The sequence below is a fragment of the Lycorma delicatula genome, chromosome 5, assembly GCF_047948215.1.
Source record: "Lycorma delicatula isolate Av1 chromosome 5, ASM4794821v1, whole genome shotgun sequence".
In the NCBI taxonomy this organism is placed as follows: Eukaryota; Metazoa; Arthropoda; class Insecta; order Hemiptera; family Fulgoridae; genus Lycorma; species Lycorma delicatula.
This window is the reverse complement of record NC_134459.1, coordinates 179,070,517-179,085,295: the sequence shown is the minus strand read 5'-3', so window position 1 is coordinate 179,085,295 and position 14,779 is coordinate 179,070,517. Positions and strand designations below refer to the sequence as shown.

Here is a 14,779-nt window from a genome sequence, read left to right as displayed (position 1 = left end):
TGCGGGTTTGGCGGTCGGGACGATACGTTAACATCTGTAGCGACTTACCAGGCGTTCTTGGATACTCTGTTTCCAGATGCTCCGGAGAGTGAAGCAGAAATCGGCATCAGGGCAAGTGAGACATCATTCCCTGGCGTACGAGCTGTGGATCCCGTAGATATAGACAGAGTGGTTTCTCGAATGGCTCTGAGAAAGGCACCGGGGATCGACCAGATTGACCCGGATATATTCTATCATCTGCTACTTGTCATAAGAGAGGCGCTTGGCAGGCTGTTATCGGGGTGCCTTAGCTGGGGTTGTTTTCCGATTTGTTGGAAGGTTCCGTACTCGGTCCCTTGCTATGGAACCTGATATTGTCCGATTTCTGGGAATGACATTCCCAGAAGGGGTCACGGCCCAGGCTTTCGATTAATGCTTTTCCGATAACTTTCCTGTTAATTCGAGATAGTTCACGACCACAACTAGAAGACCGACCGCAGAGGACTGGGTGGATATATAAAATTTAAAGATTTCTACGCCCAAAACGAAGTGGTATGCTTCTCAAGGGTGCAGACAAATTATCGTACAGTCGTAACCCCCATATTAAGTATAAAGGTTGTGAAATCAGCCGAGTTAGAGTTCATAAATACCTAGGTGTTTTGTTTGATGAGAAGTTGCTGTTTAGCAACCGCATTAGGCAATTAGTGGCGAACGCCGTCTCTGTGATTTACAAGCTTAGAAGGATTGCTCGGAAGGATTACGTGCTGTCGGGACGTCATTTGTACACGATGTACCGAGGTATCTTTGAAAGTATGACCTCTTACGCTGCGTCCGTTTGGGCGCATAGGTTGGAAAGAAATCGAGCACTTATTCAAAATTTAAGGAGTGCCCAGCGCAGAGCCTTACCCTATGCACTGGCGTGTTTAAAACAACCTCCTATGACGCTACCAGCGTTGTGAAAGCTCTCCCAATCGATTTAGTGGTGAAAGTTCGGGCGGCCATATGGAAATTGGGAAGAGGCCGAGGTATCTGGGATTCGGTTTCGAGCAGAGCCTGTACCGGGGATCGGAACGATGATCGCAATGCACCGGTTCTAAATTTCGAACATTCGTACATCTCCCGCCTGCGGAGGAGGCTTTACAACCTCGCGATGGAAGCATAGCGGGAAGAATGACACGCCACGACTAAGGGTAGGTCCTTGTATAGATTTATACAGGACTTCGGGAGATGGTACGCCTCTCCTTCGTTTTTAAGGGCAACGGGAGCCAAGTGCTCTCCAACCACGCGAATTTGAACCGATATTTGTGTCCCTTCCACCTGGCAGCTGATGAACTGTGCGTCGGCGGGGAGATCCAGTCGAACGAACACGTAATACTGCCCGGCTCTTGGGGGGCCAGAACTCAGGCCACCCTGGAACTTAGAGTTCAAGGGGAAAATTGGCCACTCATAAGCGGCGAGTCGATGTGGCGAGAGCCGCATTGTCGGACCGTATTCCTCATTGTCGGGTGTTGCTTGATGCGGTTGCTTTGTTCAACCGGCGTCAGTAGTTTAAGAGATATAAAACTTCTACCGCTTACTGTAGGAAGCTATCCTCGAGAAATGGCTGGCCATCGGTCAAATATAGCTCCAAGCGCTATAATATGGTGGACAGGTACTTGCTGGCATTCAGCGACCTAGACGTGGAAACAAATTGCTGTCCTTGACGGAACAAATTTTAATTTATCGACAAGTCTTATATTTTAGTATGTAGACGGAATGCGCCTACCCGTTTTAGTAATATATGACAAGCGAGAGGTGAAGGGCACCGCCGTTTATTCCGCTCACGCAGTTAGCTAAGCTGTAGGAGCTAATTAGGATATTGGTCGCTAAACCAATATCGCTGTGTTTTGAGGCACAGTAGCCGTTTGTAGGGAGGATATTCGGTCTTATGTTTTAGAGCGACCGAATGGGGCGGTGGTAGTGGGAGAAACGGTAGACAAACCAATACTTGAGCGAGTTAGAAACAAAAACATAATTCAGCACGGAGGGTTAATACGCCGACGAAAAGTTAGCAGTAAATCCGTTAAAATATATCGCATATTAGTATTTGTGATTTTGAATTAACCGTGTCGAATCCGCGACATCGATTTCTGGACTGAACGAAGTTTAACGCAGACAAATTCAATTTGTTATTCGATGATGCAGATTGCTCTAGGTTCAGCAGACCTAATAAATTAAATTTAGTTCATTTTTAGCCGATAACTACAATAATTATCAAAATGATAATTACCTTCGTACTATTTTTAAATCGTTTACGTCCATTAATTTATCGATAACATATTGTTATACTAAACGAAATAATTTCAGAAAAATAATTAACGGATCGACAAAAATAGTTTTGCTGGAACATAAACTACGTAATATCTAGATTATTTACAGGCATGCGCGTCTTCGTACAAAGTACCAAGCGAGAGAGACTGCGCAAAATTACATAACATGTAATAGGCGATTTTTTTATCGGTAGTCTGACACGGATTCCGGTTGTATGTATGCGGCGGCCGGGAACGGTAGATCGTAAATCGTATTATAGTTAATGCGTGTCTTTTTATAGACGGATATTATATTTAACGCTTATACACGATGCGAGTAACTTCATACGAATACCGTACGTCGGTTTTCAGTTCACCACCCTAAGAAGAATCGTTAATTTTGCTCCGACATTTTTCAGCTTTCCGTTTCCAAGATTTAAATCCCAAATTATATATCCGAATAAAAAGAATCTATTCCAAACAGACTGAATCGGACTGTAAGAGTTTAATATCGCTTGATCGCTTTTAATTAATTAAAAGATTATTTTGCTTTAATGGCGGCCATTAAACAAACTAGATACGTTCATCGATCGACTGATACTTGAAGCGGCTATAAAATTTTACATTAATAGCTTCGGGATTCTTTTACGAGCTCGATCAGCTTAACTATAAGTAAAACAAAGATGTCGTTCCTGACACGCAGAGCAAGCTTTTTTCTTCTTTTACACGAGCGCTGCAGTAACAACGCTAAAAAATAAATAAATCTTTCATTTTGATCGGTACGTATTACATTAAACAAATCGCATCTCAGGAACGAATACGTACGCTACAGAATGGATCTACCGTGCGAAAAATAATCACCATCGCAGAATACACAATTAATTTTAACGTAAAAAATAGGTGCGATTAAAGTCCATATTAAAAACAGATGAAATAATGTTAAGGTATGCGCAAAAAATAATTACAAAGTAATTCGTATTTCACAAGAATTTAATGATAATTATTTGAGTTCGTGTTGAACGGAATGCAGAAATTTCAGAATTTTTTTAAACGTTTTAATTAATATTATTTAAAAATCTATCGACAGAATAACATAGCTTTACTACAAGAAAAATCTTTAATTGTATTTTAAATTAATTACCGGGAAGATTTTTTTCAATCGTTCAGTAATTTGTTAAAAACGACAAGGAAAGCGTAATAAGGTTCTTTTTCATAAGCCGAAGGATTGTATTTTCTACAAACTTATTTTTTTGTAAAAGAAAGAATATAATTTAACTTTCGAGTCTTAAAATGTTTTCGAGCAGAATGTTTTTTTTAAAACGCTTTTCTAAAAAAGCTGTAATGTATTTTAACAATCTAAGCCGTTTGATTCTTGAAAAAAATAAAAAACATAAAAAATTGTAACCGCTTTTAGCAAGCCCGAACGATGTCTACCCCGGAACTTGTAACCGCAAATATGTTTTCGTTTTTTACTTCTTGTACGAAGCAAAGGAAGTATTGTGATCGTAAAAAATTTAGGTTTTAGATTTCAATGAAAATATCCGTTTTGACCATCCCTGAATCCATTTTGATTAGATTCGGCGTGACGTCCGTATATATTTCGCATAACCATAGGAAGTTGACATTTTGGATTTAGGACTGGAGTAGCATCTAGTTCTGCACCTTTTGATTACAATCGACAACCAAAAGTGTCCAAAAATGTCCAAAATCCAAATTCTTTTGGATTTTGGACTTTTTCTTAACCGCAGAAATAACCCCTAATTGAGAGCTTTTCAACGATATATCATAAGCGGTACTTATTTTTGTTGGTTCCAGGATTACGGTCAAATAAAATTTTAATTAATGAAATATTTGGATCTTAGGGGACGGCACATCGGTTCGAATCAGACTTTTCATCTCCATTTTTTAACTTTTCTTTTTAATTTAAATACATTGATTTATTAATTAAAAAACCTCTCGTTGTTAAAAAAAATTACGATGAATAATAATAAAAATTCAATAACAAAAAAAAAGAAAAAATATAAAATAATAATAATATGAAATATAAAAATAGAATAAGAAAATATCATAAAAAATATCAGAAGTTTTTAACGATATAAAATGTTATATACTTTTCATTTGAAAAAAATGTTTAAATGTAATTTAATAGGCGTACAAGGAAGTCATGTGTTGTCCTCATCTGATCATTTTTTCTGTAATCGGTAAACGTTTGACCGGTTCAAAGCTATTCCTTTCAAGTACAAGTGAACTTACAGAAAATGAATATTACGACTACTACCGTTTTAGTATTTTTGTTAGTTTAAAATATATAATGTTATCTTAAAAATAACACCGACAATTTCAAATTTTTGAAAATGCGTTTCCAAAAATACTCTTAAAAATGAAATCGCAGTAACCGCCCGAAAAAGTAATTAATTACATTATTTTCGATCGTTTCTTATCCGTATCGATTCAAAATGATCTAAAATAACTTGTCGCGAATGAAAAATAAACTACATCGATTAAATCAGAGGTTCCCAAACTTATTTTTCTCATAGATCACTTTCAAAATTTTGCTGGTTCCGGTGGACCCCCTGCAGCTACATTTCTACCGTATTTCCAGTCGACGGAAAATGTGAAGATTAGATCTAACTATGAAAATTTGCGTTACGGCTGAGTTCCACGAACTAACAGCTTCCGAAAAAAAGTGAATATGGAATATGCAAGTTTTTACAAGTAACAGTCGCCGAGCTTCTCAAAACATTATCTGCCTAGATCGATACGCAAAGTCAAGCCGACATTTTAGTTCTTCACTATCGAAACCAGATGAATTTTCGTGGACCCCCGCTTACGAATTGCGAACCCCCATTTTTTTGTCACGCCAACGTAGACCCCCGTCGAGTCTCCCGTGGACCCCTGGGGGTCCACCTGGACCGCTTTGGGAATCAATGGATTAAATGAATATTTTGAAATTAGTACTTATAATAATGTCTAAACGATGAATAATTTTAGCGTGCCGCCCAGTTTTCGAGGTTTCTCTTGTTACGATACAAACTACACCGCTTTATATCAGTTTAGTTTTTTTAATTTCAATTAACAACGGGATGGAAAACAGGTTGCGAGAAAAAATAAGTTTTATTAATACCGCTAAAATTTTAGGCCGTCTACAGCATCGAAAAGATCGCATCGATTTAAAAAGAAAATCATATCTCAGAACTACCGGAGAAAATCTGGTGCCCAGATTTGACACCCCTAGTTAAAAACATTATCTATAGAGATGTACATTATTTAAGACGACGAATCACCGCTGCTGTCGCCACAGTTACGCCTGCGATGATCCAGCGGACCTGGACAGAAGCCGATTATCGGCTGGATGTTTGCAAAGCGACCGACGTAGCTCATATTGAAACATTCTAACGTATGTAAAAACATTTTTGAGCCGGTGAATCGTTTATTATCTCCAGTAGTTTCTGAGGTACGATTTTTTTTTAAATCGATGTAATCTTTCCGACGAGTCTATATTAAAAAATAAGTTACTCCGCGTCAGCGTAGACTGCGCTTATCCGTTAAAAATCAGTATTTAGCGTTATTCACTTTCCTAATGGACGGTAAAGATTCTCGCACTTTTTATTTCTTTCTGCCTCCTATCGTCGATTAAAACTATAAAACTGAGATTCAGTAACGCGGTTCAAAACAACATCCTTCTCCCTACAATGAGAGCTGAAGTAATCATTTTTTTTTAAACGACGCACAAACTTTATTATTCCGATCGTAATTTTTATTTTCCCGTCTAGCGCTATAGCAGAGTTATAGTTATAGAAGGGAAAGTATTGTATTCGGTCCGATTTGGGTACGTGCGGCTTTCACCGGATCTTGATGTTTTAACACCTAAGGAACCCAAAAAAGCAAATAAACCGGATGGAAATTTTCCAGCTGTTAATGTTCGTATGTACGACGGTACGCGTGTGTCTTCGGTATCGGTCTCTAAGTCGACCGATTTTCACCGAAGTTGGTCAGATTACTTCTACGTATGGGGCATGATGCCGATTAAATTTTCAATTTAACAGGTCAAGCGGATTAGGCTACAGAGCAAGGTCACCCTCAGTACCCCGAGATTTCGCTTAAGTAAGGTCGTACGTTCTTAGGCGCATTTGTTAGCGATAAAAAAATAACAATATTTGCAAAAAACGTTTTTGCAAAATCGCATCTCCACCCCAAAAAAAAGCTGTATGGTCGTCTGGTATGTTGTGACGTCACAGGTGAGACGTAGAATTAAATAAATCTGATATTTATAGTTTAAAAAAGTAATTCGGTCTGGCCGGGTCTCGAACTCGTCTTTTAAGCTAAATGACGATAAACGCTAAACTTAATAACTCTAAACCGTTATTTTTTAACGTAAAATACATTATAGCTCTGCGTTTTAAACCGTAACGAAAAATTAAGCGCGCTTGTAGACATCCTAGAAACTTCAAACTCTGTATTAGATGAGCTAATACCTTCAAAATACGTAGAGAAATTCCCTTAACTCCTTCCGGGGGTTGGAAAAAAGGGCTCGGAAAAAAGCAAAGATCTACCGCCGTACGGTTTCGGTCTACAATATCTTTTGATCCGATCGTCCGGTCGCTACAAAACAAAAACCGAACGTGAACTTGAAATTTTCTCTAACTTTCGCTTACTTACCCGACAGGTAAGAACTTAGAGAACTTGATTTGGTAGCGGATCGAAAATTTTACCTAACAAGATTAAATCGAACCGTTAGAACAAAATTGAAATATTTGGATAAATGTCCAAAACGTAATCGTCGCGTTAAAGAATTAAGTTTAAGACAAAAAAATCTTAATTCGATTTCGTTAATGAACGGCTGAGATTAGAGTTAAGTTTTGAAGGCGATTAAATAATCTTTAATCCGCATAGGATGTAAGAAATATAAAGGTTTGGAAAGCCGACTTCAGACGGAAACGTAAAACTTCATTTTTATATATCGCGCGTCGTCACAGTACTCCGTTGTTGTTTTAGACAGAAATGAAATTTACTGAAACGCAGGTAAACGATGACGATTTTGTACGTTTTAGGAGGATACAGACGTGCGATTCGATCCAGAAGAGGTAATATGCGCTCGGGTGAGGTGACAATACAGAAAAAAATAGACTTTATGATGTTCTCCGCACCGTATATCTAATGATGTTCGACAAGTAAAATTAGCATCTTAATTAGAACGGAGTCCGAGTGTAAACGAAGGATGCGGTTATATTTATACGACTGGATGTAAAATTAACGGAGATGTACTGATTTTTAGATCGTCCGAACACCATTCTTGAATTCGTTATCCTTCGCGTAGCATATAGGAAGTTAATTTTTGTCGCCAGTTTGTCATTCATACGCTTCCCGTAAATCGTCGATAAACAAGTAGGAAGCAAAGCTTGAACGAATCGACTCAAAATATTTTGGTGTAACTTCCGTACTATTCTGCAAATATTCGTGTAGTCGAACTGACGTCGGCATACCGCGTAGTTTTGCATACAGAATTTTATACGCGATTGTTTTAATATTTCGCTTTAGTTTTTATTTTTACGTGAAGCGGACATTCTATAACATAGGGACGACCCGTTTTAGATAAATAAACTGAAACGGCAAGAAGAGGTGTTGCTCGCCGGAAGGAGTCCGGATTATTTACCGAAGGCGATGTTTTCCGAATCCCGAACACCGATAAACGAATCTTCGCTTATTTTTTAACGTTCTCTGAAAACTGAAATACCAACTTTACATTTTTCATATAACGTAAACCTGTTTCGGATAAAAATGCTTCTCGTTAGAGAAATTTCATCAATAATCTTCTTTTTTTTACTTAATCTCTTAACAAATTAATGAAATGTTATAAATGAACTCGGAAAGTGATCTTCTTACGGGTAGTTTTCCATAATTCCTACCGGATTGAAACGGCCAAGCGTAACGCAGTAGACAACTTTAAATGTAGAATAACGTACAGTATAATTCTTTAAACACAAGTTTTTCTATTTTTGTGTCGAATATTTATCAAACAAGTTTTGCCGGTAAACGGATTAAGTTGTGCCTAGTACAAAGCCTAATAATAATTTACTTACTAGTATGTGAAACGGGTCGAGTAAGTCAGGAGCATACCGTAAGTACCGATTAAAAGGTACAATCGTCGACGGCCAATCATCCTTGGGACCGATGCAGCCATTAATAACAAACTTTTATATAAAATAAACAAAATAAAATATAAATCGGTCGACTTTTTCAATGCTTTTCATCGTAACGGTTCCATTTCTGTGTAGAAAAAAAATAGTAAACGAGATCAAAATGTCCAGCGGATTTTCTTGAGGTCGCCTATTAGTATCGCCGCATCTAATTGTAAGGGGCGCCAAATGATTTATAGGTTTTTTTTTATTTCATTTTAATCGATAAAACAATTATATCGTTCGACTAGTTACATTTTACTAAATCTGGAATTTTAAGGATTACTTCACGATTTTTAATAACCGCTTAAGTTTATCGCATTAGATTTAACGATAATTTTTAAAAAAATAATTATATTTGTTTTGTTTTTGTTCGCAGATTTTTAAACTTCAGTCGTCATTATTATTATTACACAGACAAGGAGATAAATAGAAACAGAAATAATACTCGCCTTGTAATGAGTGTGGGTTCGTATCAACGCGGTGCAAGTAATAACAGCAGTACAGGCACTAACAACAACAACAATAATAATTGTGATGTCAGCATCAACACGAGCAGCGTCCGCTTGGCGGGCGATAACACCAAAGATCGTATGTACGAGCCGAAACATCATCAGAAAGCGGTCCGGGTCCTGACCGTGGTAGCTTACATATTTTTCGTATCGCTGGCAGCCATCATGTTATCTCTGTATTACGTGTTCCTATATAATCCTCCACCTCCACAGCCGTCCTACAATATGAGCGCCTCTCCAAACGATAATGAATGCAGGACCAACCGAGGTAAGTCCTGTAGCCCTCACGGCAAACAAAGAGGCTTTTAAAGTACGTAATTAAATAACAGAGGTAAACTATTCTTTTACAGAAGATTCTGAGAACAAGGTCTCATTAGAAGGGTAGATAAAATACCTCTACTTAGAACTTAATTCTAAAATATGCGCTTTTTGAAACGATTATTTGTAAATTACTGAGTATAGGTACTAATACTTCTGCTAGAAGTATCGCTGTTTAAATTAGGTTTACCTTCATTAGATTAGCGATAATAGAAGGGAAGCGTTCTAGAAATCCAAAAATTTTGAACCCGGTCCTTTCACTATTTCACCAAATTAATTATATTAGGAGACCGCTTTATCTTTTTGTTAAGTTTTTTGTCGACGATGGTACGCAAAACCGTTTAAAACTATAAAATTTTAAAGCGATAAATCGAGAAAAATTTTATAAATACGACTTTTTTAATAAATTAAGCAAAACATTTTCTTCGGTCACTGAAGGCGGTTGAAAGAATGACGGCAAACATATTATCTATCGTACGTTATTAAAAACCGATGTATTAAATTTTATTCGATTTACCGTTTCAAGAGTTTATCATTTTATTTTCTTAATAAATTTTTAATGTAAATTTTGGGCGCATGAAAGGTAGATACGATTAATCATTTTAGCTGCGGTTCTTTATTTTTCAGCGATTACGAGTTTAGATTTGCTGTATACGTTAATTTATCCTATAAATTAACATAATTTATAGAATCGTTGACGATTATACCGATAATATTTACCCGTACGGGAAACCGGGCGATGTAAACAGCTCCTCATGTACACCAAAAAATGCTTCGCCGGTAAACAGCCGAGTTCACAAAACAAAAATTTTTGGACCTCATATTCGTAAAACATGAATACCGACAGACATTCAAAATCCACCAGAACTGACATATTCATACTCGACTATTCTTACGCGACATAAAAGTTTAGCGTTTAGAATCGTGTTTTAAATGTATATAAAAATTCACTCGCGCAAAAAAACCATCAAGATGAACTAGATACAAATAAATTTTTAAGCCGAAGCAAACGGATATAATCAAAGAAGTTAATAAATTCCAAAACAAGAAATAAAATACAAATCATAAATCTCGACGAACATGTACAGTTGTACATGTTCAACTACACAGAAAAATAGCTCCCAGAATAAAAAATGGAAGCGACAACACTGTATACAGTCGTTAAAACAGTTTGAATGCCACCTATACAGGAAGTAAAACGATTTTAATGACCAATTTTTTTTCTCATATAATTTCATTCAGTATCACAAAAAAAATGTATTAGTAATAAATGTCACTCATTTGAGTAAAAAATACGTTTTTAGCGATTGTTTTATTGTGCGGTGACGCATCGGCTTCACGCGGCCAGTAACAGTTAAAACCTTTTACCATCACAATGATCATTAGCTAATCATCACAATGATGATTAGCGCTCCGCGAAAATATGTTGATATCTGATCGCCTCCCTTCATAGTCTTACGCTACCCTCTTGTGAAAAAAATTTCAAAAAATTACAGTATATAAAGAGATTTAACAGATTCTGACAAAAAAACCCAAATCAAGAGTTATTGCTCACCTCTGAGACGTGAAGTGAAGCGGTACAGAAAACTTGCTGTAGAATTCCTTCTTGGAACCGATGTAGTAAATGCGCTGTACTTATACAATCAGCTTACAAATGGAAACGTGCTAATCATAGCATTCAACGAATTGACAGGAATCAACGTTAGCGCCGTTCCTCCTCCTCCGACACCAGCAGACCAACCTCACCGCCTTGTCGATGTTGGCAGACAAGGAAGAAGGCGATGTCATAAATATTATGAAAAAAAGTGAAAGGCCGAAGACAGGAAGATTGCCGTGCGAAAAACTACTCAAACCAAATATAAATGTGTGGTGCGTGAAAAACACTTTTGTTTGGACTGTTTTTTTGGTGTACATAAATATTTTGTCTGAAAAGTTAATTTTTTTTATTTTCAAGTTGAAATTTTATCATCTATATTTTATTTTCAAGCAGATTTTCTGCTTGAAAATAAAATAGCTTTTCCCAGCGATACAAAGAATACATAAAAGGTCTTCGGTCCATCACGGAATCCGCTTCGTTGAAACAAGCTTGACGTGCACAGATTGGTCACTGACGACATGAAAATCTTACAAATAAGCAACAAGTTGTAGACTAGATACGCTTGACCGACTTAAAACATAAAAATAACAACCTAAATGAACAAAGGCTCCTGGAATAGACGGAATACCTGTAGAATTACTGCGCAGTGCAGGTGAGGAAGCGATTGATAGATTATACAAACTGGTGTGTAATATTTATGAAAAAGGGGAATTTCCGTCAGACTTCAAAAAAAGTGTTATAGTAATGATACCGAAGAAAGCAGGGGCAGATAAATGTGAAGAATACAGAACAATTAGTTTAACTAGTCGTGCATCAAAAATCTTAACTACAATTCTATACAGAAGAATTGAGAGGAGAGTGGAAGAAGTGTTAGGAGAAGACCAATTTGGTTTCAGGAAAAGTATAGGGACAAGGGAAGCAATTTTAGGCCTCAGATTAATAGTAGAAGGAAGATTAAAGAAAAACAAACCGACATACTTGGCGTTTATAGACCTAGAAAAGGCATTCGATAACGTAGACTGGAATAAAATGTTCAGCATTTTAAAAAAAATTAGGGTTCAAATACAGAGATAGAAGAACAATCGCTAACATGTACAGGAACCAAACAGCAACAGTAACAATTGAAGAACATAAGAAAGAAGCCGTAATAAGAAAGGGAGTCCGACAAGAATGTTCCCTATCTCCGTTACTTTTTAATCCTTACATGGAACTAGCGGTTAATGATGTTAAAGAACAATTTAGATTCGGAGTAACAGTACAAGGCGAAAAGATAAAGATGCTACGATTTGCTGATGATATAGTAATTCTAGCCGAGAGTAAAAAGGATTTAGAAGAAACAATAAACGGCATAGATGAAGTCCTACGCAAGAACTATCGCGTGAAAATAAACAAGAACAAAACAAAAGTAATGAAATGTAGTAGAAATAACAAAGATGGACCGCTGAATGTGAAAATAGGAGGAGAAAAGATTATGGAGGTAGAAGAATTTTGTTATTTGGGAAGTAGAATTACTAAAGATGGACGAAGCAGGAGCGATATAAAATGCCGAATAGCACAAGCTAAACGAGCCTTCAGTAAGAAATATAATTTGTTTACGTCAAAAATTAATTTAAATGTCACGAAAAGATTTTTGAAAGTGTATGTTTGGAGTGTCGCTTTATATGGAAGTGAAACTTGGACGATCGGAGTATCTGAGAAGAAAAGATTAGAAGCTTTTGAAATGCGGTGCTATAGAATGTTAAAAATCAGATTGGTGGATAAAGTGACAAATTAAGAGGTATTGCGGCAAATAGATGAAGAAAGAAGCGTTTGGAAAAATATAGTTAAAAGAAGAGACAGACTTATAGGCCACATACTAAGGCATCCTGGAATAGTCGCTTTAATATTGGAAGGACAGGTAGAAGGGAAAAATTATGTAGACAGGCCACGTTTGGAATATGTAAAACAAATTGTTAGGGATGTAGGATGTAGAGGGTATACTGAAATGAAACGACTAGCACTAGATAGGGAATCTTGGAGAGCTGCATCAAACCAGTCAAATGACTGAAGACAAAAAAAAAAAATGAACAAACATAATTTACGTCGTAAAAAACTCTGAACGAATAAATAACGAAAATTATTTTTAAACTTAATTCAAACATCAGCACCGCATTCAATGGCATTACGGCAATCTCTGAAGAAGTTCAATTTGGAGCAACAGCTATCTCAAAGACGGATAAAGTTTTTAAGTCGTCTAAAATAAGTCCACTGTAAATTAATTTAAAAGACTTTTCTACTTTTTAAAACAATATAAGTCAAAGATATTAAAGTTAAAAATTTAGCGCATTCTATTTATATAAAATTAAGACCGATATAAAAGAACGTATTATTAAAAAACTATTCTACTCTGAATCCAAGAAAAAGATGAAAAGTAGAACTTTAGGAAAATATTTTAATCGGTTAAGTAACGACAAACGTTTCCAAAGTCGGGATCTGGTTTAAGAAAATATAACCGTAAACTGTATTTATAATAATAATACCTATTTTGGATTTTATAAAGATGTTTAAAATAAATTAAGAATTAATCGAAATGCCCGCTAAAAAAAATCATTTAAATAAATATCCTTGCGCCAGGTGTACATCAACCTATCATGTGTAACGTAGGAAGAGTTTTTTTGGCACGTTAAATTAGAATATAAACTATGTATATTACTCTGTATATTACTCGTTAGTCTACTAATCTATGTCGATCAGTAGACTAATTCATCTTGTTCGTTCTTTTCTCGGTGAACGCATCTCGTTAATCTAAAAAATATTTCTTTTAAAAGTTATACGTTTTCTGGTTTGTCGCGTATAAAAATTATGAACGTTTTCTAATCGCCAAAGCATTATCTATAATTAAAACTTAACTTTCTCAAGTTTACATCGCTTTCTTCAGGGTGCTGATGCTACTTTCACTATTAGCGGTCGTAACAGGACATGAAAGTAGGAATACTTTGTTAATTACCTGTAAATATGAATCAAAATTATTTATAGGTAGAGACGGTTCAGAATCACAACGCACAAATAATTGTGAAGATATACCAATATTGAGGTAAGGTAATAATCGCTTTGTATTGTTAAAATAATTACAGTACTGTCCAGTAGATTTTTCAGGTATTTATCGCTAAAAAGTGGTCGATGAATCGGTAGGGCGTTAGGAAATTGTTTTTGATATTCAATTTTTTTTTTTCATGCGGCAGTTCAAGAATTAAAGATGAGAAAAATACAAAAACTCCGACTACATTTTTATCAGATTGTGAACCGATGACTTTTAAAGTTACAATTTTCAAATTATTCATTTTTAGTTTTGGAACAGTTAAAAGTAGCAAATCCCATTTTTTTTTTTAAAAGTATCTTTTCTTAAACTTACTGGTAACGCTTAAAAATGCAATATAAGTAAAGCACAACGCTTTTCATATCATATAGTAAGTAAAAAAAATTACAGCTGTTAAATAGCGCATTAGATGTACGAATATTTTTTTTGAGAGCCTCCCCCACCACAAGTATGAATCGATGCGATATAAACAGGCGAATGCAAACAACAGCATATCACATACAAGTACGAATCGGTAGACATGGTACTGTTTATTTTAACCGATCGATGTATCTCATTCACCGATCGGAATATTTTGTTCGTTATCACAGATTAAACGGCGATATGATATTTAAGATTAATTAATATTATTTTAAAATTAATATTTATCGATGACGATCGATAAATAATCAATATATATTTCAAAATGATTATGAAAAGCTGTTAAAAATATTCAAAATGGAAAAAAATGTTTTTTGTCGTACAAAACAAACAAAAGTTTTAAAACCGCGTTTTAAATAGCCTACTTAATATTAAAATCCTTATGGGATTACGTACACGCCCTATTAAATCAA

General features: G+C 35.9%; 1 protein-coding gene across 1 annotated transcript in view; it reads left to right on the top strand.

The window, feature by feature from the left end:
• inaF-D (trp-interacting inaF-D) overlaps positions 1–14,779 on the top strand; it is a 29,568-nt gene that overhangs the window by 14,333 nt on the left and 456 nt on the right. Inside the window, exon 2 of the mRNA XM_075367648.1 lies at positions 8,823–9,223. Coding sequence (XP_075223763.1) covers positions 8,902–9,223 — 322 coding nt within the window. The 5' untranslated portion in view covers positions 8,823–8,901. The remainder of the gene's footprint in view (positions 1–8,822; positions 9,224–14,779) is intronic.